At 37.7% G+C, this 25,598-nt stretch overlaps 1 protein-coding gene and 1 pseudogene across 3 annotated transcripts; both read right to left on the reverse strand.

Annotated features, from left to right (window-relative positions):
• Positions 1 to 628: 628 nt before the first annotated feature.
• On the reverse strand, positions 629 to 1,440 carry LOC112407881 (alpha-enolase pseudogene; annotated as a pseudogene).
• A 223-nt stretch (positions 1,441 to 1,663) lies between these two features.
• On the reverse strand, positions 1,664 to 24,664 carry TMEM237 (transmembrane protein 237). Of its 3 annotated transcripts, none has more exons than XM_024757347.1 (13): positions 24,525 to 24,664; positions 21,790 to 21,821; positions 21,177 to 21,187; positions 20,205 to 20,261; positions 17,864 to 18,001; positions 10,762 to 10,882; positions 9,825 to 9,982; positions 7,405 to 7,528; positions 6,940 to 7,131; positions 5,770 to 5,843; positions 4,999 to 5,092; positions 4,054 to 4,175; positions 1,664 to 2,297 (listed from the first exon to the last, which is right to left on the reverse strand). In XM_024757347.1, the coding sequence occupies exons 1-13, from the start codon at positions 24,564 to 24,566 to the stop codon at positions 2,230 to 2,232; spliced, it is 1,233 nt and encodes a 410-aa protein (XP_024613115.1). In that variant the 5' UTR covers positions 24,567 to 24,664; the 3' UTR covers positions 1,664 to 2,229. The 3 variants fall into 3 exon arrangements, with proteins under 3 accessions (XP_024613115.1, XP_024613114.1, XP_024613116.1); XM_024757346.1 differs by having other exon boundaries at positions 24,513 to 24,614; XM_024757348.1 differs by lacking the exon at positions 24,525 to 24,664 and adding an exon at positions 23,774 to 23,826.
• Positions 24,665 to 25,598: the final 934 nt, after the last annotated feature.

Here is a 25,598-nt window from a genome sequence, read left to right on the forward strand (position 1 = left end):
CAAATAAAAATCCCTCAGAGCTCACTCACGTGTATAGCCTTTTCTTTGTCTCCACTTCCACCAGTAGAAATCCTATCCATCCTATAAAGGACCTGCACATACCCCTTACCTGAAATACTTCCCTAGATTCTTCAACTCCTATGCCTATCTCTGTCTTTTGACTAGATTATGAGTCACTAAAAGACAGGTACCATGTTTTATTCATTTTCTTTCTTTTTTTTGTCCTCTCACAAACCTAGCAATTTGATCAAGATCAAATCATCTATTGCAATCCAAGCTTCGTTTCATAATAAATTACAAATGGTACACGTAGGCCAGAGATCCCAAATGCTGGCTAGTCTACTGGCTATATCACAACCACTTGGCATACCTTTTTCTAAAAGACAGTGTTCCAGGTACCATCTCAGACCCAATGAATCTGAATCTCTGGGAATGGAGCATAGAAGCCTATATATATTTTGTTCTGCCTGCGGGGAGTGGGGAGAGGCAGGTATTAATTACTGAATATTTTGCACCCAAAAAACAATGACAAAAACCCCACTGGGGATCTTGCTTTTTGACACCTCAGGAACTCTACTAAGTATACCACTCTACCCAACATGTGATGTATGGAGAAAGGTGAGAAAAATTATGATTTTGAGCCAATCATGGAGACATACATTAGCAACGAACTTCCTCCAAGTTTCTCAATCATCATGGCCAAAAGTTTTTTGATAGATACCACTGTGTTTTCCTTGATGAAAAATTTGTACAGCTCCATCAGATTCCACGGATTGGGACATGGACATCTTTGGGGGACAATATTCAGCTGTCCTAAATCTCCCACATCGGTTCTTTCATGTTTCTCCTTGACGACATTGTTCAGGCGTGGTAAGCTTCAGCTCTAATGAGCGTGGCTTCCCTGAAGTTTGCTGGCTGGGAGGATCATGAACTCCTGCACTGCCAGCTTGATGCCAACATGAAAAGCATTGCTGATCACAGTGAAAGCTGGAACAGGCAGGATGACTTCAGGATTGCCAGTGGATTCACAATTCTGTGACAGAAAGGGAATTCCCTTTTCAGCAGCTCTGGCCTTACAAAGAGCAAGATATTCCTAGCATGGTGTGCGTACCACATTTAGACATGTGCTCAGAGCCATCCAACTCCATCATCAATTTGTCACTCCTCTTCTGCTCCACAGCATTCAGTGGCTTGCTAACAGGGCAGGCCCAGTTTTACTGAGGTGCTCAAGAGCCTCTGAGACACCTTTTCCCACAGTGAGCCTTAATGCCTTGAGCTCTAGGTCTCATACCAGTTGAGGCATCACTGGATACAGCTCTGAAGAGACCTCTTTGAGTGCAGGACCCACCTGAAGAGTGGGACTTCCGTGACAGCCAAAGATCTCTCTGACAAAGAGCTAGAGATTAGGTATAGTGAATTTCTACTCATACTTCTTGTCATGTAAAAAAGAAGCAGGGGAAGGGGTCTGCAGAGGTCAAGTGAGTGTTAATAGGTTCGCAGGCCTCTCCTTTATCCTCCTGAGCTCTTGGCCTACTTGGCTTCTCTTTTGCAATATATGTTTTTTTAAAGCTCCCTAAATGATTCTGATGTGCAACCAGATACGGGAACTACTGGTACAGGTCTTCAAGAAAAATAAACTTTTACGATTATAAAACTTTTCAAATAAAAGTTACGTTTCCTTTTTATTAGCCATGAAATAAAGCATCTTTCAAGCTAAATTACATTACATTAGACTTATTACATGATACACAACCACTGAACCAGTTTCAAAAACAACAAATTTCATATTTCAATTTATTCAGTAAGGAGACATGAAAAATAATGAAGGTCCTTTTTCCCCCCTTCTTCCCTATTCCCTAAATTTATGTTTAAACCTATTTTGTAACACTAAAGTTATGGCTTTTTTAAAAGCACTGTATACAGTACTTTTAAAGATAATGATTATAAATGCAACTAATTTGAGAAAACAGGAAATAAACACTTTCACCTGCTGGTTTCTACCTCAGCATCTCCTTTGTCATAAAGACAATAATACTATAGAAATTAATGTTTGGGTATAAATCACAGATACAATTTTAACATTTTCCATAATCCTGAGAAATTCTTCAGTATTATATAATTGAAAAATCAATTCCAAATACATCTGTAAATATCTTATAAAAATACATTTAAAAACAAGAATGGGAAAAATTCTAAATACTAGGTAATTACTCTGAAGGTGAGTTGGCACTATGAAGAGGCTTTGATTCCTCTATCTTTATCAGGATATTCTTCCACATCAGAGGAGAACATCAACTCTGGGAGAGAAGATGAACAAATCACACTCAAAATGATTTCCCAGTATCTCAAAAAGAGTTTTATAGCTTAGTTATAAACAGTCTTTAAATATTGACATGTTATATGATAATAGAAAGCCCTCAAGTACAAGTAAGAATTCTTGATAGTGAAATCTGATTTAAAAGGTGAACTAATGACAAATGTACACGTTTTGCATTTTGAGATATACAAGTTTTGAATGTATTATAAACCCTTGAAAAATAAAACATATAATAGGGACAATATAATAACTCTTACCAGGAAATTTAAGTCACTTAGAGAACCCAGGATCATTAGACATCTAAGAGGTCTAATTCTATAGTGATCATGATAACCTAAAATGTAGGACACAGATGCAGTGGAGGACCTGGAACTAAGATGAGGTGTGTGCCAGGATATCTTAAATATGTTACCCTATTTAATCACCATAACAACCCTTTAAGCGAGTATTATCATCCTCATTTTATATTTCCTTTTTTTATCCACATGGAAATGTTATTTGATTCACATGACCCTAAAAGCAGGATTCTGGAAATATTTAATAAGTAACACACACTGTGATTTAGACTGAATACTACACAAGCCAGCTGCATGCAGCTTTAATCCCAACCACAGTGCAGAATGTTACTAGTTGACATTTCTACATTTAAACTATTACTTAGCATAGACACATAATTTATTAAAATATCAGGAAATACAAAAAAAGAAAACCTTAGGAATTAATAAAGTCGCCTGATGTAAGCATTAGATGAAAAAATCTTTGAATGACTAAAAACTATACTGAGTGAAAGAAAAACAGCAAAATACTTAAAGCCTAAGAAGATTTTTTTAATACTTTAAATATATCCAAAGGAATAATTAGTGAACAACATGAGCAAAGGTACATTTATGAATGAAAATACACATGAAGATCACATTTTTTGTCTTGGTTTTTACAAATGGAAATGTTGAAAAGATTCTCAGTTCCAAGACTTCTGAGACATAGGCTATACTCAGTTGGTCAAACTGCAGTTAAATGCTCAGGATGTTTAACCAATCAAGAATAAAATAATAACCAAAGTCCAGAAAATATCAAAGAGATTCAAGGGTGAAATTGTGGAACATCTGCCAGGAAATACAACTTACAATACAAATACTAAGCAGTTCCCAAAGCAGTGCTGAGAAGACTAGCAGTTTGCTAATGTGACTCTTCTTCTGGTGTTCCAAGAGGGGTCTGAGGACTAGAGAGTAGCAAATCTCACTTCACCCTGGGCACACTGAAGGTAGGATTACTAAACACCTCATTAGACAATGAGGGGTTAAGATTCTGTGGCAGGTAGAGGAGGAGGTAAGAATAAATTCACTTGAATATGTGTCTAACAGAGGCTAATAGATGAAGCATGATTTATTTCACATTAAGAGATACTTTGATCAGAAAAAGACTAAGAGAAATGAAGAGCAAAAACTTCCTATAAAATACCTGAAGCGTTCCAAGAGAAGAAATGCCTCCAAAGTATGAGACAGGACCGCAGAAGCCCCTCATGAAGTATTCGATACTTCAAGACTACAGTTCTCCTACACACTCCTCCCTGCTTCTCGTGGCATTCTGTTTCACCACTTTATTATTACTCTTCTTATGTTATTTTACTTTAAATATATCTTTGTTATTGAAATGTTGTAAGCTGTATCCATTAAAAGAAGATTTATAAAGTCATTATACAAGATTTTAAGATATACTATTTTTTCTTTAATACATACCTTCACTAAGATCCATGCCTGGCCTATAAGACAATAAAAGCCAAGATAATCCAACCAGAAGGGCCACCACCAGATTCACCACAATCCATGGCTGGAGAACCTGTTCCTCAACTCCTTCTGCCCTAAAGGTACAGAAATACTCATTAGAAATGTCTTCATTTTGGTCCATATATCCAGATATATCTATTTTATAAACTTAAAAAAAAATGAGCAGTCCTCACCCAGAGGAATAACAAGCATAAACTATAACTTCCCTATAAAATAACACCATATATATCATAAGAACAAAGGTTCAAATGTTATTGAATTCTAAACAGATTTGCTTTGTACACAGATGTAATGGAAATTTACTGTTGCCAAAGAATTTTTCTAAGTTTCCCTTCCAACTACTGTTAGTGCTACTCTTCAATCATTCCTTTCTCTCTTAACCTCAAGCCCCTAGCCACTCTCTTCAAACAAGACTGCCCCTCTAAGTTTTGTGAAGTGGGATCTCAGACATCCTGTCACTCTCATGGTTGGCTGCTGATTGGCGGAAGCAGACTGTCCCTAGTCCACTCTCTTTCTGGCCTGCTTGGTTTCCTGATTCTATCCCAGGTACCCACTCCCATCACTACTCTGCAGTATCAGGCTCCCTGATTGGGGGTGAGAATGTGGGGCTCCCCCAGTTCACCATGTAATGATTTATGTTAAAACCATAACTTCAGAGATTTAAAACAGATTTTTTATAAAACATTTCATTAGAAATGCAGGAGTAAACAACAATAGTTACCCATTAACCAATGGAATAGGGGTTTTTTTGCCATAATTTTGGAAATAAAAACAGGACCCTCAATATTATTTATAGATGAAAACAAGTAAAAGAGTGAAAGGATAAGAACAGCACCATTACTCCCATCGTTCCTGTTATTATGATCAACAATTACTAATGCTACTGTGAATTCTTACCAGAGGCTACCGTTAACAGAAGAAGGTGTGTAAAGGTGGATTCTGTCACTTGTCATTTGTTGACTCAGAGATAATATAAGAGCAGTAAAGTACACTGAGAAAGAGACAAATGAATTACTAAAAATGTATTTTTAACAATTATTTTTAATTAATTAATAAAATTAATTAAAAATTAATTATTTTTAACTTATAGATTACTTTAACGTCAAAAATAATCTGTACTTTGGGGAATGATGATACAAAAAATATTTCACTTAGTCAATTTCAATAGGCTGGATAGTCATACATTATTTTTCAAGAATATAGGTAGAGAAGGGTCTTTTGAGGCTCACTATTTCATCATTAGGTTGACAAGAACCTAGAAGATCTTTTAAGAAATTAAATGACTTACTCAAGGTCCTAAAATTAGTTTTATTAATATTCTCATAATTAGAACAAAATTTATTCTAAATTATCAAAAAGATATAAAATAGTATTTGTTACTAAAATGACCTATCAGCTCAATCTGTTTAATGTTAAGTAGAAAACACAGAAGTTAAATATTGAGCAATATAGAATAACAAACTTTTAAAAGTTATTTAGATAAACTCTATTAAAAAATAATTCTATCAAAATTATGCCTACCATATGGTTTTTTAATTACAAATTCCACTGAATAAATATCTATATGTAATGTTTATAAGTAGCAATAATATAAAGTCCTTTTTAAAATAAAATTATACTCTTTCTGGTTCAAAGTTACAGAGTTATCAAATTAAACTATTTACTCACAGAAAGATGCTAAAGCTGTTGGATCCAGGGCAAGAAAATTTCGGATGGCTACTGATGTTTTAGCAAAGTCAATCCTAGAAAATACAAAAGCCTCTTGTCACAGTGCAGCTGTAAACTTCTTACAAAACTGTACTCTTTGGACAATAGTTTCTTCTTTCTCTATTTTAATGCTACCACATGTGTTGTCTATTACTAAGCTTTAAGTAGCTACAGTTTATACTTAACACACATGAAAGGGTATCTTATTTACAAAGGCAACATAAAACATTTAACTAGAAGACTATTTTAGTCATCATTCCTTTAGAGTTAAAAAGAAACAAATTAAACTTGATTGGCAAATTTCATTAGATTCTATTACATCTCTTTCTATTACCCATATTATTGGGTTATACGTTGTTTTTCTTAATGGGTTGAATTGTGTTCCCAAAAAGATATATTGAACTTCTAAACCCTGGTACCTGTGAACGTGACCTTATTTGCAAATAGAGTCTTTGCAGATGCGATCAACTTAAGATGAGGCCATTACAATGGGCCCTAATTCAATATGACTAGTGTCCTTACAAGAAGAGAAGACACACACAGAAGAGACTAGACTGTCATGTGACAACAGAAGGAGAGGTTGGAGTGATGCATCTACAAGCCAAGGAACACCAAGGACTGCCAGAAACCTCTGGAAGCTAGGAAAGAGGCAGGAACAGACTCTCCTTGGAGCCCTCCAAAACGGAACCAACCTTGCCCACACCTTGATTTTAGACTTCTGCATTCCAGAACTGTGAGAAAATAAATTTCTGTTTCAAGCCACCCAGTTCGTAGTACTTTGTTACAGCAGCCCTAGGAAACTAATAAAATACCCAGAGTTTTGTCTATACCTGATTCAGGTCATCTGGAAGATGTTTGGGACTTTCTGAGCTGGTTATATTTGTATGAAATTTTGGACTTAGAGTTGATGCTGGAATGGGTTAAGACTTTGGGGGATATTTTTGCTCACAGTAGTCCCATCCCCCACCCCCCCAAAAAAACCAGAAACAGAATGGCTTTTTTAAAAAGTCAAAATAATATTAATATGCTATAATTCTATTTTGAAAATGTCACAGTCAGTCAGGGACACATTTTGCTCAACACTTCCTCCTGAAGAAAAGTTAGAGGGATCTGCAGTCTCAAGAGTCTTACCTGTCAAAAGCTGAAACTGTACTTAGAGCCAAAAGCAAGTAGAGAAGACTCTGGAATGGATATGCTAACGTCTTGTATTGTTGCAGAAGGTTTGAGAGGTTAGAAAGCTCATCTCCTGCTAAAACATATATCACAACAATATTCCACACAGCACAGCCAGCCAAGAAGCCATGAGAAAAGAGACCAATCATCCTGAATGGAAAAGGGTTTCATTGTTATACATGAATGACAAAAGTAAAAAGCTAAAACATTCTTCAAGTCTCTTCACATATAAGAATAAAATTCAACATTTCACAAAAAGTAAAAACACTGATAGGCAGATCATTTAACTCTAACTGAATGTTTAAAAACTATACCCACCACCATTTTAAGCTGTCAATTTTGTTAATAGTATTGAACAATCAACACTTTTTTAAAAAAATTATGGAACATTTGTTTTAAGAGAAGTCCAACAAAATCAGCCACCTGAAAGCCCGGTTCACTGACAGTGCAACATCTCTGGTGGTCCAGGAAGGCTTCATGTCCATCGACACGTCTATCTTTTCTGTGGTCTTTATCAACTCTGAGCGATCAGCAGCCTGGAATCGCCCTAAGAACACAATACACAACTATAAACAACTAACAAGAGGGAACCCTGGTGGTCTTTCCTATTATTCTACACTTAAGAACCCTCACACTGAGACTGAAATTCTGCTGTTTTCCTATCTAAAAATTCTCCCTGATTTGGTCCCTATTTCAGAAGGCTCTTTTCTTTCAGTTTATAAAACATATTTTTTTTATCTTTAAGGAAAGTAAACAATGTCCATGCACTTTCTTCTCGACCCAAAATAGATGTTACAGTAACAGTCTTAGAAATCAATTATATTTAATGAAATACAATAATGAACTTGCAACTCAGAACAAAGTCTGGAAACCCTTAACATAACATAGTCTAAAAACCTCTAATTTAGAGACTTTACGAGTATTAAAGTTTAAATCCCAACACTATAAAAGTCAATATTTGAAAACACCTTAAATTTCTTCGGAAAAGATGACAGTTAGTGTAGCATGGAATTCTGTGATGACAGCAAAGAAACTGGTTGCTTCATACACTTGGCTTAAGGAGATGCCCATGGAAGGTACCAGTTCAAGTGTCAGCACTGCAACACTGTGAGCACAGCTTTATGCGTTTACTGCTGACGAGGAGGCTTCTCCCTCTCTTTTATCTGCTGATCCACAAATGAACCTCAGGAAACAGGAAAGGTTCCATTATCCTTGCCAAACCTGGCTGTCAAGTACTTTGGAGGAGGAAAGACAGAAATACGGACACCTAATTTTCCCAAAGAAAAAGCAACTTCTGAGCAGACTAGTGGTAACTTTTATGGTCAGTTACTTTACTAGGGAAGTTTCTGTGCTAAGGGAAGCAAGAATAAAAATGAGGATTGAGTGATATTGCTTGAAAATAGACTGAAGTAAATTATGGCCACATGGTAAACTAGTAAAAGCCCGTAACTAGAAGTCATGAAACCTTGGTTCGAGTCCCAATTCTGCACTAACCAACTGTGAGCCCCTGGGGAAGTCAGCCTCTCTGGATCGCAGGTTTCTCACTGGCCAACGATGCCAAGATCCCTTAGGTGGGTTTTTATGGAATCAGAATTCTAAAACAATTTATGTAAAATCTAATTTGCAAATTTTAAGGACTAATCTTTATGTTCTAGATGAGTTCTTTAGGCAGAATATTCAAAGCATATCCATGGGAAAAGCATACGGTCATGATCATGCTTTCAGTAGATTTTTCTTAAACTCTGCAAATGTAGTCTTATAACCAATGCAGAACTATTTTCCAAAAGAGTATGTAGCTATAATTATTTCTTATTTAATATGGTAATACCATCATGTATTTTCTCTTATTTATTTATTTATTTTGTTGTTGTTGTTGGTACACGGGTTTCTCACTGTTGTGGCCTCTCCCGTTGCAGAGCACAGGCTCCGGACGCGCAGGCTCAGTGGCCACGGCTCACGGGCCCAGCCGCTCCACGGCATGTGGGATCTTCCCAGACCGGGGCACGAACCCGTGTCCCCTGCATCGGCAGGCGGACTCTCAACCACTGCGCCACCAAGGAAGCCCTCTTATTTATTTTTAATTGTAGCATTTCATTACCTGCTCCACCACCAATACCACTACCAATTGCAGAAAACTGGTAAAGTACAACAAAGAATAAAGAAATGGGGCTTCCCTGGTGGCGCAGTGGTTGAGAGTCCACCTGACGATGCAGGGGACACCGGTTCATGCCCCAGTCTGGTCAGATCCCACATGCCGTGGAGCGGCTGGGCCCGTGAGCCGTGGCCGCTGAGCCTGTGCGTCCGGAGCCTGTGCTCCGCAACGGGAGAGGCCACAACAGTGAGAGGCCCACATACCGCAAAAAAAAAAAAGAATAAAGAAATGGGTGGGAGTAGAGGGAGATTTTAAAAATTACCCATAATTCCATAACACAGAAACAACCAGCATTAATATTTTGGCATATTTCCTTCTAGTCTTTTTTGTCCTATGCAATTTTCTATAGCTGAAATCAAACTACATGTGTGTATTTATGTTTATTTTTCATTAGAATCTTCCCATGAAGTGAAAAATTCTCCCTAAACATTATTTTTAGTGGTGCAGAAGATTTCATTGTATAGATATGCCATAGCTGTCTGAAATCATTCCCCTCCTGTTTTACATTTAGGTTTTTTCCAGTTTTTCACTCTCATGAATAACAATGTGATGATTAGCTTTATGTACAAATTTTTATCCATATTTTTGCTTATTTCCTTAATTCAGATTTCCAGAAGTATAATTCCCAGGTCAAAGGATATCCTTGCATAATTCTTAAAGAGCTCACATTCCAAAACAAAGACCTACTTACGGCTTTTTTCCACAAACACTTTCCCTACAGGCTGGCTAATACCAGTGGGTGCAGTCAGTACAGACTGTTGTTCTGGACTACTTTGCTCATCAGTAATTATGTCTTCATCTTCAACTCCTAGCTCATTGGCATAATGTAATTCTGCTGGCTGGGTTTTCCTATATCAGGGAGAAAGTAAGAAAAATGGATGATTATTAACCTTTTACAGACCCAAATGAGGAGGTACCTGTGAGTCTCATGGAAAGAGCCTTGGACTTGGGAGTCACAAAATTTGGTTTTTACTCAAATGGATCAGTTATTAACTCTTATGCACAGCAAGTCACTTTTATTTCTGTGGGCCTCAGTTTTCACATCTGGAAAATGAAATGACTGAACTAGATTCCTAAGCTTCTTCACAGATTTAAAATTACATGATTCTATATAGATACTGATCGCTATTTGCAGAGTCACTTCCAAGTACAAACAAGTAATATAACTTCCAGTGAATTTCTTTAAAGAATATCATTATATTTTACCTGACACTTGATTTCCTATGTTAAAATAAACATTATGTATTGCTAAAGAAATCGTAATTTGAATTCTGTTAACATGAGAAAATAAATAATATAGCCTATTTTATTAATATTACTTTTAATTTTTAATATCTTTAATATGTAATATTTTTATTACTTATACAAAATCTTCTATTTGTGTTCCACTTCTTCAGAGACAGCTCCTAAAATTTTTTATTTAAATACAATATTTTACTTTTCTCAGTGGGTTTACTCTTTTCAAATTTACCCTTAGATTGGTTTAACTGATATTTTTGTACTATTACTTATCCTAGAGATATACAACTACAAGTATTTAATAAGACTTAGAAGCTGCCATTTGGGAGCTTGAAACTAAGCATCAAGGTATCTCTGCAAAATATTTAGAAGGACAAATAAATTCTTACTTTGTCTTCCTTCGAGGTTTTTGAATAGCTGGCTCCTCAGCTGGCTCCACGTTGATGCCATTTTCATTTGGTAATAAAGATGCACTAGAAGTCTTCTTCTGGGTAAAGGCAGTCTCCAGTTCTGAAAATAAAGTAGATTAAGTTTTCAGATTACCAGGATGTAAAAAGGAAAGTAATGTACAAGACTTCTGCAAGACAAAAGAACTTTAAGAATTTTAATTGGCCCCCAATTTTTTTCACCATCTTACAAATTTTTAAAATTTTACACCTCTAAACACTCAAGAGAAAGTTTGAAATTGTGATACCAAACAATATAGAAAAAAAAATTAAGTAATCCAACACCCAGGGTGTGTCAGAGATCTCCAAGATTACTTCCAGGTTCTGTGATTCACTCAAAGGACTCACAAGTCATTTACACTCATGGTTACACTTTATTACAGGGAAAAGACATTAAGAAGAATCAGCATAAAGGAAAAAGCTCATGGAGCAAAGTCCAAAAGAAAACAGGTACAAGTTTCCAAGAGTCCTCTATCAATGAAGTCACACAGGATATGCTAATTCTTCCAGCAACAAGTTGTGACAACACATATATCGCTTTCTCTTCCAGGCAAGCTCATCAGACACTCAACACCCAGGGTTTTTATTGGGAGTGATCACATAGGCACCCTCTGCCGAGCACATACCAAAATTCTAGACTACCAGAAGAAAAGCAGATGTTTAGCATAAATCACATTGTGTGCACAAATGCACAGTGAGCCACCTTGATAGAGAAAGCTTTATATCAATGTAAAAAATTGTTTACCAGCCAAGTTCCCAGATGCCAGTCAAGAGGCCCTCTAGAAAGTAGGCCTGTCCAGGCCTGCTGTGTTAACTCTTTTCTGCACACAAGGTATTAAGTTCAAGTGAGTCAATGGAAGCTTCTAACCCACTAGCAACTCTTCCTATCTGGAAATACAGGAAATGGAATGCCCTCAAAGTCCCGAAAATTCTATTTTAAAAAACACTTACAGCCTGGGCTGGAAATATAATATAGGCAGTAGAGCCTACCACAGACGTTCTGAACAAAACAAAAATGAACAAAATTTAAAACCCAGAAATTTAGAAAGCTGGACCTATAGGGGTACGTACATTCTAGAATGGCAGTCACAAGTACTCTTTGGCCTAAACTTAGTTGGGTCCTGAATTTTCTAAAAACAGTCATATCTATTAATACATTTTTTCATAAATTATAAAACTATAATTATATAAAATTATATTAAAATATAATTTTTCATGAATTATAAAAATTATATTTTTTCATGAATTTTCATGAATTATAAAACTATATACGTATATTGATATCCATCTTGATTTTCAAATTTTACCCTAACTGAATTACTAAGAGTAGTATGTTTTTTTGAATTTTTGAAATTATTTTTTTTTATACAGCAGGTTCTTATTAGCCATCAATTTTATACACATCAGTGTATACATGTCAATCCCAATCACCCAATTCATCACACCACCACCACCAACACCCCGCCACTTTCCCCACTTGGTGTCCATAGGTTTGTTCTCTACATCTCTGTCTCAATTCCTGCCCTGCAAACCAGTTCATCTGTACCATTTTTCTAGGTTCCACATATATGTGTTAATATACAATATTTGTTTTTCTCTTTCTGACTTACTTCACTCTGTATTACAGTCTCTAGATCCATCCACTTCTCAACAAATGACCCAATTTCGTTCCTTTTTATGGCTGAGTAATATTCCATTGTATATATGTACCACTTCTTTATCCATTAGTCTGTCAATGGGCATTTAGGTTGCTTCCATGACCTGGCTATTGTAAATAGTGCTGCGATGAACACTGGGGTGCATGTGTCTTTTTGAATTATGGTTTTCCCTGGGTATATGCCCAGTAGTGGGAATGCTGTATCATATGGTAATTCTATTTTTAGATTTTTAAGGAACCTCCATACTGTTCTCCATAGTGGCTGTTATCAATTTACATTCCCACCAACAGTGCAAGAGGGTTCCCTTTTGTCCAGACCCTCTAAAGCATTTGTTGTTTGTAGATTTTCTGATGATGCCCATTCTAACTGGTGTGAGGAGATACCTCAATGTAGTTTTGATTTGCATTTCTCTAATAATTAGTGATGTTGAGCAGCTTTTCATGTGCTTCTTGGCCATCTGTATGTCTTCTTTGGAGAAATGTCTATTTAGGTCTTCTGCCCATTTTTGGATTGGGTTGTTTGTTTTTTCAATATTAGGCTGCATGAGCTGTTTATATATTTTGGGGATTAGTTCTTTCTCCATTGATTCATTTGCAAATATTTTCTCCCACTCTGAGGGTTGTCTTCTCGTCTTGTTTATAGTTTCCTTTGTGGTGCAAAAGCTTTTAAGTTTCATTAGGTTCCATTTGTTTGTTTTTATTTCCATGACTCTAGGAGGTGGATCAAAAAAGATCTTGCTGTCATTTATGTCAAAGAGTGTTCTTCCTATGTTTTCCTCTAAGAGTTTTATAGTGTCTGGTCTTACATTTAGGTCTCTAATCCATTTTGAATTTATTTTTGTGTATGGTGTTAGGGAGTGTTCTAATTTCATTCTTTTACATGTAGCTGTCCAGTTTTCCCATCACCACTTATTGAAGAGGCTGTCTTTTATCCATTGTATATCCTTGCCTCGATTGTCATAGATTACTTGACCATAGGTGCGTGGGTTTATCTCTGGGCTTTCTATCTTGTTCCATTGATCTATGTTTCTGTTTTTAGACCAGTACCATATTGTCTTCATTACTGTAGCTTTATAGTATAGTCTGAAGTCAGGGAGTCTGATTCCTCCAGCTCCATTTTTTTCCCTCAAGACTGCTTTGGCTATTCGGGGTCTTTTGTGTCTCCATACAAATTTTAAGATTTTTTTTGTTCTAGTTCCACAAAAAATGCAACTGGTAATTTGATAGGGATTGCATGGAATGTGTAGATTGCTTTGGGTAGTATAGTCATTTTCACAATATTCATTCTTCCAATCCAAGAACATGGTATATCTCTCCATCTGTTGGTATCATCTTTAATTTCTTTTATCAGCGTATATAGTTTTCTGCATACAGGTCTTTTGTCTCCCTAGGTAGGTTTACTCCTAGGTATTTTATTCTTTTTGTTGCAATGGTAATTGGGAGTGTTTCCTAAATTTCTCTTTCAGATTTTTCATCATTAGTGTAAAGGAATGCAAGAGACTTCTGTGCATTAATTTTCTATCCTGCAACTTTACCAAATTCATTGATTTGCTCTAGTAGTTTTCTGGTGGCATCTTTAGGATTCTCTATGTATAGTATCATGTCATCTGCAAACAGTGACAATTTTACTTCTTTTCCAATTTGTATTCCTTTTATTTCTTTTTCTTCTCTGATTGCTGTGGCTAGGATTTCCAAAACTATGTTGAATAATAGTGGCGAGAGTGGACATCTTTGTCTTGTTCTTGATCTTAGAGGAAATGCTTTCAGGTTTTCACCATTGAGAATGATGTTTGCTGTGGGTTTGTCGTACATGGCCTTTATTATGTTGAGGTAGGTTCCCTCTATGCCCACTTTCTGGAGAATTTTTATCATAAATGGGTGTTGCATTTTGTCAAAAGCTTTTTCTGCATCTATTGAGATGATCATATGGTTTTTATTCTTCAATTTGTTAACATGGTGTATCACATTGATTGATTTGCATATACTGAAGAATCCTTGCATTGCTGGGAGAAATCCCACTTGATCATGGTGTATGATCCTTTTAATGTGTTGTTGCATTCTGTTTGCTAGAATTTAGTTGAGGATTTTTGCATCTATATTCATCAGTGATATTGATCTGTAATTTTCTTTTTTTGTAGTATCTTTGTCTGGTTTTGGTATCAGGGTGATGGTGGCCTCATAGAATGAGATTGGGAGTGTTCCTTCCTCTGCAATTTTTTGGAAGAGTTTGAGAAGGATGGGTGTTAGCTCTTCTCTAAATGTTTGATAGAATTCACCTGTGAAGCCATCTGGTCCTGGACTTTTTTTGTTTGTTGGAAGATTTTTAATCACAGTTTCAATTTCATTACTTGTGATTGGTCTGTTCATATTTTCTATTTCTTCCTGGTTCAGTCTTGGAAGGTTATACCTTTCTAAGATTTTGTCCATTTCTTCCAGCTTGTCCATTTTATTGGCATAGAGTTGCTTGTAGTAGTCTCTTAGGATGCTTTGTATTTCTGTGGTGTTTGTTTTAACTTCTCCTTTTCGTTTCTCATTTTATTGACTTGGGTCCTCTCCCTTTTTTCTTGATGAGTCTAGCTAATGGTTTATTAATTTTGTTTACCTTCTCAAAGAACCAGCTTTTGGTTTTATTGATCCTTGCTATTGTTTTCTTTGTTTCTATTTCACTTATTTCTGCTCTGATATTTATTTCTTTCCTCGTGCTAACTTTGGGTCTTGTTTGTTCTTCTCTCTCTAGTTCCTTCAGGTGTAAGGTTAGATTGTTTGAGATTTTTCTCGTTTCTTGAGGTAGGCTTGTATAGCTATAAACTTCCCTCCTAGAACTGCTTTTGCTTCATCCCATAGGTTTTGGATTGTCGTGTTTTCATTGTCATTTGTCTCTAGGTATTTTTTGATTTCCACTTTGATTTCTTCAGTGATCTCATCGTTATTTAGTAATGTATTGCTCAGCCTCCATGTGTTTGTGTTTTTTACATTTTTTTTGCCTGTAATTCATTTCTAGTCTCATAGCGTTGTGGTCAGAAAAGATGCTTGATATGATTTCAATTTTCTTAAATTTACTGAGGCTTGATTTGTGACCTAAGATGTGATCTATCCTGGAAAATGTTCTGTGTGCACTTGAGAAGAAAGTGTAATCTGCTGTTTTTGGATGGAATGTCCCATAAATAACAATTAAATCTATCTGGCTTATTGTGTTATTTAAAGCTTCTGTTTCCTTATTTATTTTCATTTTGGATGATCTGTGCATTGGTGTGAGGTGTTAAAGTATTCCACTATTATGTGTTACTGTCGATTTCCTGTTTTATAGCTGTTAGCAGTTGCCTTATATATTGAGGTGCTCCTATGTTGGGTGCAATTATATTTATAATTGTTATATCTTCTTCTTGGATTGATCCCCTGAACATTATGTAGTGTCCTTCCTTGTCTCTTGTAACATTCTTTATTTTAAAGTCTATTTTATCTGATATGAGTATTGCTACTCCAACTTTCTTTGGATTTTCATTTGCATGGAATATCTTTTTCCAATGTGTCCTCACAAGGCAGGGAGAGTGAGTAAGTGTCTACGAGAGTAGTTTTAATTCAACTATATTTACTACCAGTAATGAAATAAATTGTAGAGTAGGTAAAGCTGTCTTAGGGTCATTTCTGTCTCTCTTTCCTTCTCTGCCCTCTTCTGCCCACTCCTTCTCCTCTTAGTGCCCCCAGGCACTGTGGTATCCCATTTCAACTTGCATCTCAAAACTGTGCTCCATTCTCCTAACTTTTCTAGTTCCTGCCCTCTACTCCTACAATTCTTTCATCTAATAAGGATCTACTATCTTCTAAGCAGCAAGGAATTAGTCAGGGAAACTATTTTGTAATAAACTATTCCTTGGGGCTGATGTTAATAGGAGAGAGCTAATCTCCCAATCTTTGTTCCTTCCTTTGTTTTACTCTAACAAAATCTATTTTCTTTTTTCTAATTATTATAAAAGTTATATACATAAAATATATAAAAATTAATAAAACATAAATGAAGAAAGAAAATTTTTTAAAATCATACCTAATTCCTCCTTATAAAAAAACTACCACTGTTGACACTTTGCTACAGCCTTCCATTCTTTTTACATATGTGTATGTATATACATATGGTCTGGATTGTATTGTGTCCCCCGGAACAGATATGTGCAAGTCCTAACTCCAATACCTGTGAATGAGATTCTAGAACTAGGGTCTTTGCAGATGTAATCAAGTTAATATGAGGTCATGCTGGAGTAGGATGGGCCCTAAATCCAGTGATTGTTGTCCTTATAAGAAGAGCAAAATTTGGACACAGAAACACAGGGAAAAATCTGAAGATGGAGGCACAGAATGGAGTTATGCTGTCACAAGCCAAAGAATGCCAAGAATTATAAACAACCACCAGAATCTAGAAGAGGCTAGGGTGGATTCTTTCCTAGAGACTTTGGAGGGAGCGTGGCCCTGTGGACACCTTGATTTTGGACCTCTATCCTCTAGAACTGTCAGAGACTAGATTTCTGTTGTTTTAAGTCATTCAGTTTGTGGTAATCTGTTCTGGTAGCCCTAGGAAATTAATAAAACATATTTTACAAAAATGGGACCCTTTGATACATACTATTTTATAATCTTTGTTTTTGACTTAACAATATATTACTGATGGCTTTCCATGTCACTATTTTACTTTAACAATCCTTTTAATGAGTACTTGGTTTCTATTAAATGGGTAAAACATGATTTATCTAGGCAGTATCACATTGTTAAATATTTGGTTAATACCAGTTTCTACTCTTATGTTACAGTTAGCATCCTTTAATTACTGTAGCCATTGTAGTTACTTCTATTCCTATAAGTTCAGATAGGCTATATCAATTTATATTCTATCAGTGGTGCACGAGTATACCAATTTCTCACCAATACTTTTATATCCAACAGTTTGGGATTTTATAATCTTTAAAAAGCATTGCCCGTTTGGTAGCAAAATAATGATATAATATTCTGTTTACCTTGTGAATAATGCTGAGACATAGTGAGACTCAAAAAATGTTGGCTTTTGCTCCATTATATTGCTGTTAATACAGAATTTTTCCTTTCCCCACTAATCTCAATGTCCATTCATAATATACCAAATTCATATACATACCAAGATCTGAACTTTCTGTTTTGGTCCTGAATTTGTACCCCTTCTCATAATCTGTACAGATACACTCAAAAGAGATCCTCTAAAATATTCCTGACTTAACCCATGGGAATTACTCTGGTGATAAAAATTTTAAGCAAAAAAGAAAAAACTGGGATATGGGTGGGGGAAAAATAGGAACAGACAGGTTTTTAATCATACCCCCAAAATCACAACTGTTGTCACAACCTAACCTTAGTTTCTTTACATACCAAGAGGTAGCTTCGTCTTCTTCTGTCTCCTTTGAACAGGAGCTTCTTGATGTTCTATGGGGTCTTTAGTTGGTGGCTCACTGCCCTCAGGTGGCCTATGAACAGCAGTCTGAACAAGACCTTCCAAAGAAGCACTAGCTACAGAGAAATGGAGTTGGAAAAAATTGGGATAACTTGAGCAGAGATTACTAAGTCTTAAAAATATAGGGAAATGGGGAACTGGAATGTTTCCTATATAATAACCTCTTCTCTTACAGAACTAATTGTGCCCCAAATCTTGATTTCCTCCCTCCTCACCTGTAACTTTGGGCTTTAAGTTGGGAAAAGAAATAAATGAGGGAACAAGGAAGAATGAGGAAGCAAAAAACCAGGGGGCTAGAAAGAGGAATAAAAGAAAGGCAGGAGGAAAACTGATTCTGAACTTTCAAAAAGGTGAAAATGTAATGGAAACTGTCACCATAGGGAACGCTCTTGTCTTATGCCTTGAGAATTATCAGCCTCTATACAGTTTAGTCCTTCATTAATAAATTAACACACGATAAAGTCATCACGGATAACTGGAGTTAACAGATTACTTAAAAATCTCTTCATCTGATCATTTCAATCTCTCCCCTCATCAAATCTTTGAACAGATTTCAACCCATTTTGGCAGATTTGAATTTTACTTCATTACATTCACTACATTGCTTCACAAAAGAAGAAATACAAATGAGTGAGTAAACAAATGAAAAGATGCTTAACCTCATTAGTATTCAGAGAAACGGAAACTAAAATAAACTACTTTTTGCCCACTAAGTTGACAAAAAGAATTGAAAGATTGATATTTTCCAATGTTCTCAAGGATTTAGCAAATGTGACACTCAAACTCTGTTGGTGGCAAGAAAATAACAACTCCCTTGAAGGCAATTTAGCAGAAATTTATCATATTAATAATGCATAGGTCCTTCTGTCTAGCAGTTTTACTGCTAGCAATCCATCCTATAGAAATATCTCTTCCCCACCACCTACTATTTTATGTAGAAGAACTGCAAATTGTAGGAGTGAAAAATTTGAAGTACCCTAATTGAAAAACAATTTTAATAAAAGCCTAGCAATACACCTCCTTTTTTGTCTAGAGCACTGATTTTTTTTCTCTTTTTTACAAGAAAAAAAGCTGGTAGCTGGGATAGAGCCCTACCTCTGCTACTCCAACTCAGTCTTTATTGCATCCTTCACCAGTGACCTTTCTAAATCCACATGTACATGTCTGCACTTAATTGTGAGTATATTTTTAGGGCCTAGCATTTCAGTATCTTTGTGAATCTAAGTCTCTCTGCCTCTCTTTTCTTTTTGTTGCATATCTGTATGTCTTTCTCTATGCATCCATTTCCATTTCTCTCTTTTCCTCCACCCACCATGTATTCCGCCATTTGTTAGGCAATGATAAGCTAATACAAGTTTCCAACCAGGTATAAGGTATGATCAGCTACGAGCTTTAGGAAGTTCATCCAGCAGTGGTGGGCAGGACCGACTAGGGTGGAAGAAAGCTAGAAGTACAGAACAATGTTGGAGGCTACCCCAATAGCTCAGGTGAGAAGAAGAAAGGAGCTAGGCTAACTACGGTCGTGACAGTGGAAATGACAAGGGGAAAGAGACGTAAAAGATACTACAGAAGAAGCAAGCTTGTGAGAGGCAGCAAGTAGAGTGAAGCGACCTGTGAGAGGCGACTGAGGTTTCCAGCCCCAGTCACTGGGAGAGTGGGGGTGGGGGGGGCATTAAAAGAAATTTGTAAGTAAGCAGTAAAACTTGATTTATTGTTGAAAGTGATGATAAATTCTGGACGTGCTGAGTTTGAGTTACTGACAGAACGTCCAGGATTATCAGTGAATGGGACAAAAAAAGGTCACAGAACTTGCTCATTATTGGAGCTTTAATACCTGGATGATACGGCCCTGCCTTCAGACTCATGTTCTAATGCAGAGACTCTCTGACTGAAATGAGGGATCCAAGAACCTTGTGTCTCTAAATCCAGTATCCTGTTCAAGGGTCTGGAACCAATCATAGCTCAAGACAACTTACATTATCTAGGGATGAAAGGCCTCAAAGAGTCCAAGAATGTTGTGGAAGTAAGATCTGGGGCAGCATAACCCTTTATTACACAAATGTTTCTATTCTTCAGGCTGCCCACTACCTTGTCCCTCACTGCCACCAAGAATCCCACTGCTTCAAAGTGAACTGGATTCTATCCTTAACACAGCAGTGACTTGGGACTGGGGCCTGGCCTCTCCCTGATCTGTGATGTTTAGCATGCCTGAGGTCCTGGGAAAACTTGTGATCCCACACAACAAAGAACACTTCTTACCTAGCGTGGTTTTTGTTCTGGGCTTCTTTTTCTTAGGACGACTCAGTGGAATATCATCTATAAAACAGAAAGAACAACAGAAAAGGCTGCCTAAAATTCAATGCAGGGAAAAGTCAAAGGGGAACTTTTAGTAGGGGAGACCTTTCCCTCTTTTCCTCTGCGTCCAGCCAATTTCTATACATTAGGGGAAGAAGGCAAGAGACTGACAAAGTCAAAGGGAGCCCATAGTACAGTACCGGTAGCTCATGGCTGGTCAGTAATGTTATAAACTGTGACAGAAAGTGGGCTCACCAAATATTCATCTGATCCCCTACATTTCCCAGCCCCCTTGCACTTAGGTGTGGCCTATGACTGGTTTTGGCCAATAGGCTGCAAGATGAAGTGATCTGTGCCATTTAGGGGCCAAAACATTGAAAAAGCCAGTGAGTAACCCTCCAGCTTCCCCTTCCCTTGCTGTGGCAACTGAGAAGGTCTCATGTTAAGATGGCAGAACCACAGCATGGAAGCAGCCGGGATCATTGCATCATTAGTGAAGAGGTAGAGAAAGGTAACTGTCCTGGATTGTTGCTACAATGGACTTTGCATTAACCAGAAAAACCCCGTATAATATTAAGTAACTGAGAATTTGGGGTTAGTGTGACATAACCCAGCCTATCCTGATGAAATGAGACAAAGGAAGATGTAGTCCCTATTACGGAACTATAATCTAGCCAACAGTTATGTTCTAGGTGACTCCATTCAGGGATGAATGCTTTTTAATTTATAAGGTCAAATATCAGCCACATAACTAGTGTTATATATCAACCATCCTTTAAAAATGGCAGTCATAGGAGATTACTATGATAAAAAATTGTAGCATTATAAATTATACTATTCAGATTCAAGTTTAAGAGAAAATGAAGGAATCAAACTAACTTTCAAACACCAAATACTGTATTTAGAAAGTTTTACATTAACCGTGAACTAACTCACCTTGATCAGCACTGTATATGACACCGACCAAATTTAATCAGGACAGAGACAAAAAGAGAAACTCTGTTAATTAGAAATCTATTATATTGTTAGACTGAAAATTGACTTAAATCATTACAAACTTAAAATAAAATTAGCTTTCACACAAAATCAGCTAGTTTACAAACTAGCTTATTAATTATCAGTAATAAGCTGTTTAATAAGACTAACAAAGTAACCCCAATATTTTCTGAACCTACATATACATATTCCCTACTGTCTATTAATAAAGTGGATTAAACAGATTAAGAACTCTTATTTTGTCACTGATTAAAATCAGCTTAAACTCTGAGGAAACTATTCTAGCAAACAAAAGAGGATCAGAATTCTGATAAACAAGACATTAAAACATTAAGAATGGATCCATTATCCTAACATGTGGACATTTAGTCTCTGAAACAGAGCATTTAATTATAACTGTTATCTTGATGATTCAAGAATTATTCATCTTTAAACTTTCAGGAAGTCTCTTCTGAATTATTATAATTGTGTAAAAGTACTAGTCAATTTTTCTCACTTTACTCACTTTGCATTCTTAAAACTCAATAATAAAATTACTGTAAATTATTTTTACCTTGGCACAGGTGGAAGGGCTCGTGGAGGACGCTATGGGGAAAAGAAAAAGAAAACTTCTTGTAAGTAAAAACCTTAGAGCATCTTTACTTCGTGTATTTCAAATTTTTGATAATCCTATTCGTCAAGTAAAACCCAGGAGGTACTGATGAGAATCAGATGGGCAGTTTTAATTTGTCTTATCACTTCTGAATTTCATATAAAGTTCCTTCCTTCCTATATTCCTTAATGTCTACAGACCAGGCTCTGTTCTAAGCATCAGGGATATAGTAATGAACAAAACAGAGGGATCCTTGCTCTTATGGAACTTACATTCTAATGGTTAAGTATTAGACAATAACGTTAAGTATATATATTATATATATATATATATGGAAGAGAAGAATGAGGAGTGTTACTTTAGTTAGGAAAAGTCTCTCCTTAGTTAGGAGATATTTGAGCTGAGACCTGAATAAGAAAGGAGCCAAAGGGGAGCAAATACAAAGTCCTTTATGGGAGATTGGGCTTAGAGAGTTCCAGATAAAAGAAGGCCAATAAGGATGAAGCACAGTTATCAAGGCATGGGCAGATTAATTAGGAAGACAAAGGGAAGGAGCCTAGATATTTTTTTAATTGGGGTATAGCTGCTTTACAATGTTGTGTTAGTTTCTGCTGTACAGCAAAGTGAATCAGCCATATGTATACATACATCCTCTCTTTTTTGGATTTCCTTCCCTTTTAGGTCACCACAGAGCACTGAGTAGAGTTCCCTGTGCTATACAGCAGGTTCTCATTAGTTATCTATTTTATACATAGTTGTTATATATGTCAATCCCAATCTCCCAATTCATCCCATGCGCCCCTTCCCTCCTTGGTGTCCACTCGTTTGTTCTCTACGTCTGTGTCTCTATTTCTGCTTTGCGAATAGGTTCATCTGTACCATTCAAAATGGATTAAAGACCTAAACATAAGACCGGACACTATAAAACTCTTAGAGGAAAAGACAGAAAGAACACTCTTTGACATAAATCACAGCAAGATCTTTCTTGACCCACCTCCTAGAGTAATGAAAATAAAAACAAATGGGACCTAATTATACGTAAAAGCTTTTGCACAGCAAAGGAAACCATAAACAAGATGAAAAGACAACCCTCAGAATGAGAGAAAATATTTGAAAATGAAGCAACTGAGAAGGGATTAATTTCCAAAATATACAAACAGCTCATGCAGCTCAGTATCAAAAAACAAACAACAAATCAAAAAATGGGCAGAACACCTAAATAGACATTTCTCCAAAGAAGATATACAGATGGCCAAGAGGCACATGAAAACATGCTCAACATCACTAATTATTAGAGATTTTGTTTTAATTCAATGGGAAGCCAATGGAGGTTTTAAGCCACATAGTAACATACTTTTTAAAAACATACTCTGAAACATACAGTGTGAAAAACGCATTTAGGGCAGAAAGAAAAAAAACCTTATAAATGTTATTTTACATGAATAAGAAAAGTGTTTGCAGTTCAGAGAAATTACAGTTAAGTAGCACTCTGGAATCTTTCAAAATAAAATACTAACAAAAATGCCTAGAAATCAGTTTAATGTTCCAAGTATCTCAAGCTGCTTGCAAAGGACATTGATTTAAAAAGGTTAAATTTTAAACACTCGTAGTTTGTTCCACAACTGTCCCATTTACCTATCCATTCATTCAAAAAGTGTGTTAATACAAATGCTAAAAGATTAGGACAAGGCCAGCTGCCTTAACACTATCCAGTTGTCAAAATTCAACCAGCAAAGAAGGATAGTTATTGCTCTATCTATCTACAAAGCGGTATCGTTCTAAAGATGCTATGGACCGCTTTCTCACCAAAGACTCAGTTCACATGATAACTCCACATTTCAAAAGTCCCGCAAAAATGACGTATCATCAATCCAGAAACCCAACCTCGACACTCCTCAAAAGTAGGACGGCTCAACTGAACTGAATGTAACTAAGGCTCGCTTACCACCTGCTTCTTCCCCATTCCGTCTAAAGCTGGGCTGCCTGGCAGCCGCTGACTCCCAGCCGCGGGTCGCTCACACCCCGCCCGGGTTCACACCCGCCCAGCGAGCCCCGCGCACAGGCGCAATGCGTCATCGAACTGCGCCGCAGAGGCCGCTCTGGCCCGCAGCCTCCTCCAGCAGGGTGGGAGCGAGGGGGAGCGCGGAGACCTGGTGGGGCTTTCCCAGTCTACTCCTGCGGAAAAGGGGGCGTCGTTGTCAGGGCTGACATGCCCGGGAGGAGAGACTCCAGCGGGTGCGGTGTAGCAATCACGATTTTTCCCATGGTTTCCCAAGTGGTTGCGGTGATTTGTTCGAGGGAAGTGAGAGAAGCCCAGGATTAAAAGTCCCCGCTGGCAAACGGCTATCTCTTTCCCGGGCGGTTAAATGCCCTCCGGAGAAGTCGATAAAGAGACCCTCTGTGGCAGGCTCCGGACCCGCAGGGGCAGGGGCAGCAGCGATGTGAGGCGTCGTCATGGCAACATGCGCACTCAGGCCCCCGGAAACTTCAAGCCTGGCTCCTCGCCCAGCTCCTGGAGTTCGGGTCCGGCCTTGGGAAGAACTTCCAGCCCCCACCCCCAGCCCTATCCTGTGAGCGCCAAATGGGCCGATGCGCGCGCTCCCCGAGCTGGGCTCTCCCCTTCTGGTCCCCAGCATGTCGGTGTCCGCTCCGCCCCAGAGGTAGCGGCAGCGGCCAACGCGCACCTCACCGCTCACCGGGTGGTCCTCCTCCACCCGGAGCCCCGAGTTCGCCCTCATGGCCCTGTGCCGGCTGCGCTCTCTCGGCGTAACAGCCGCCGGCCCGAGCCTGGCTCCCCGCTACTCCGCCGCCTCCGGCACCTGCGGGAGGCGGGGGCTTCGCGGCGCCTGACTAAGCCACCGCCCCCGGGCCGGGTCTCCGCCTGCCCCCGCTTTGCCAAGCTCGGCGTTCCGAGGCGTCGGAGTTACTCACCCGTTTAGCCACCAGGCGCGCGCGCGCGCGTGTGTTGATACAGGCAGTTCTCAGATTCTCTCCAGTTGCGCGCGCGCGTGTGGGTGTGTGTGTTACAGGCAATTCTCAGATTCTCTCCAGTTGCTTGTGTGTGTGTGTGTGTGTGTGTGTTGATACAGGCAATTCTCAGATTCTCTCCAGTTGCTTGTGTGTGTGTGTGTGTGTGTGTGTGTGTGTGTGTGTGTGTTGATACAGGCAATGCTCAGATTCTCTCCAGTTGATTATCCTCCATCCAAAGAAGCAAGGCATAAAATCAAATCCGGGGTCACATGAGTGTTAAAAATGACTTAATTTTCTTCGTTTTGTTTGGTCGGGTTTCTTAGAAAAATAACACTTATTTACTTTAAATTTAAAAACTACAGATGTTTTGAAGCATACACTCTGTTTTATAGTTAAGAAAGAGCAGAGGGATGGCATGGATGTGGAAAAAGTTAGGGAATGATGCAGAAGATGAACAGATACTAGGGCAAGAAGAGCGACTGGAAGTCTCAGACTTAAGGAAGTAAGAAAAACAAGACTTCGTGGAATAACATCCTCATCCCGTGGTTTTCTCAGATGTTGGTCTCTAGCACTAAAATCCATTGCTCTTTCCTAATTTAGGCATAAATGTAGATACTGGCTTTTGGGAAAATTAATGATTGTTGCAGCCCTGATCAAAAGAATACTTTTTCCTTGCAGCCTAATGTGTAAAATGAGAGCAGTGCTGTTTCCGTAAGTTTTGATGTTAGATGTGAAATGTGTATATTAACCCTTCTTTCTTGCAGTTAGTCAACTAGGTACTTTTTGTCAAATCCATGTTT

The sequence above is a fragment of the Neophocaena asiaeorientalis genome, unplaced genomic scaffold, assembly GCF_003031525.2.
Source record: "Neophocaena asiaeorientalis asiaeorientalis breed wild unplaced genomic scaffold, Neophocaena_asiaeorientalis_V1.1 scaffold246, whole genome shotgun sequence".
Lineage (NCBI taxonomy): Eukaryota > Metazoa > Chordata > Mammalia > Artiodactyla > Phocoenidae > Neophocaena > Neophocaena asiaeorientalis.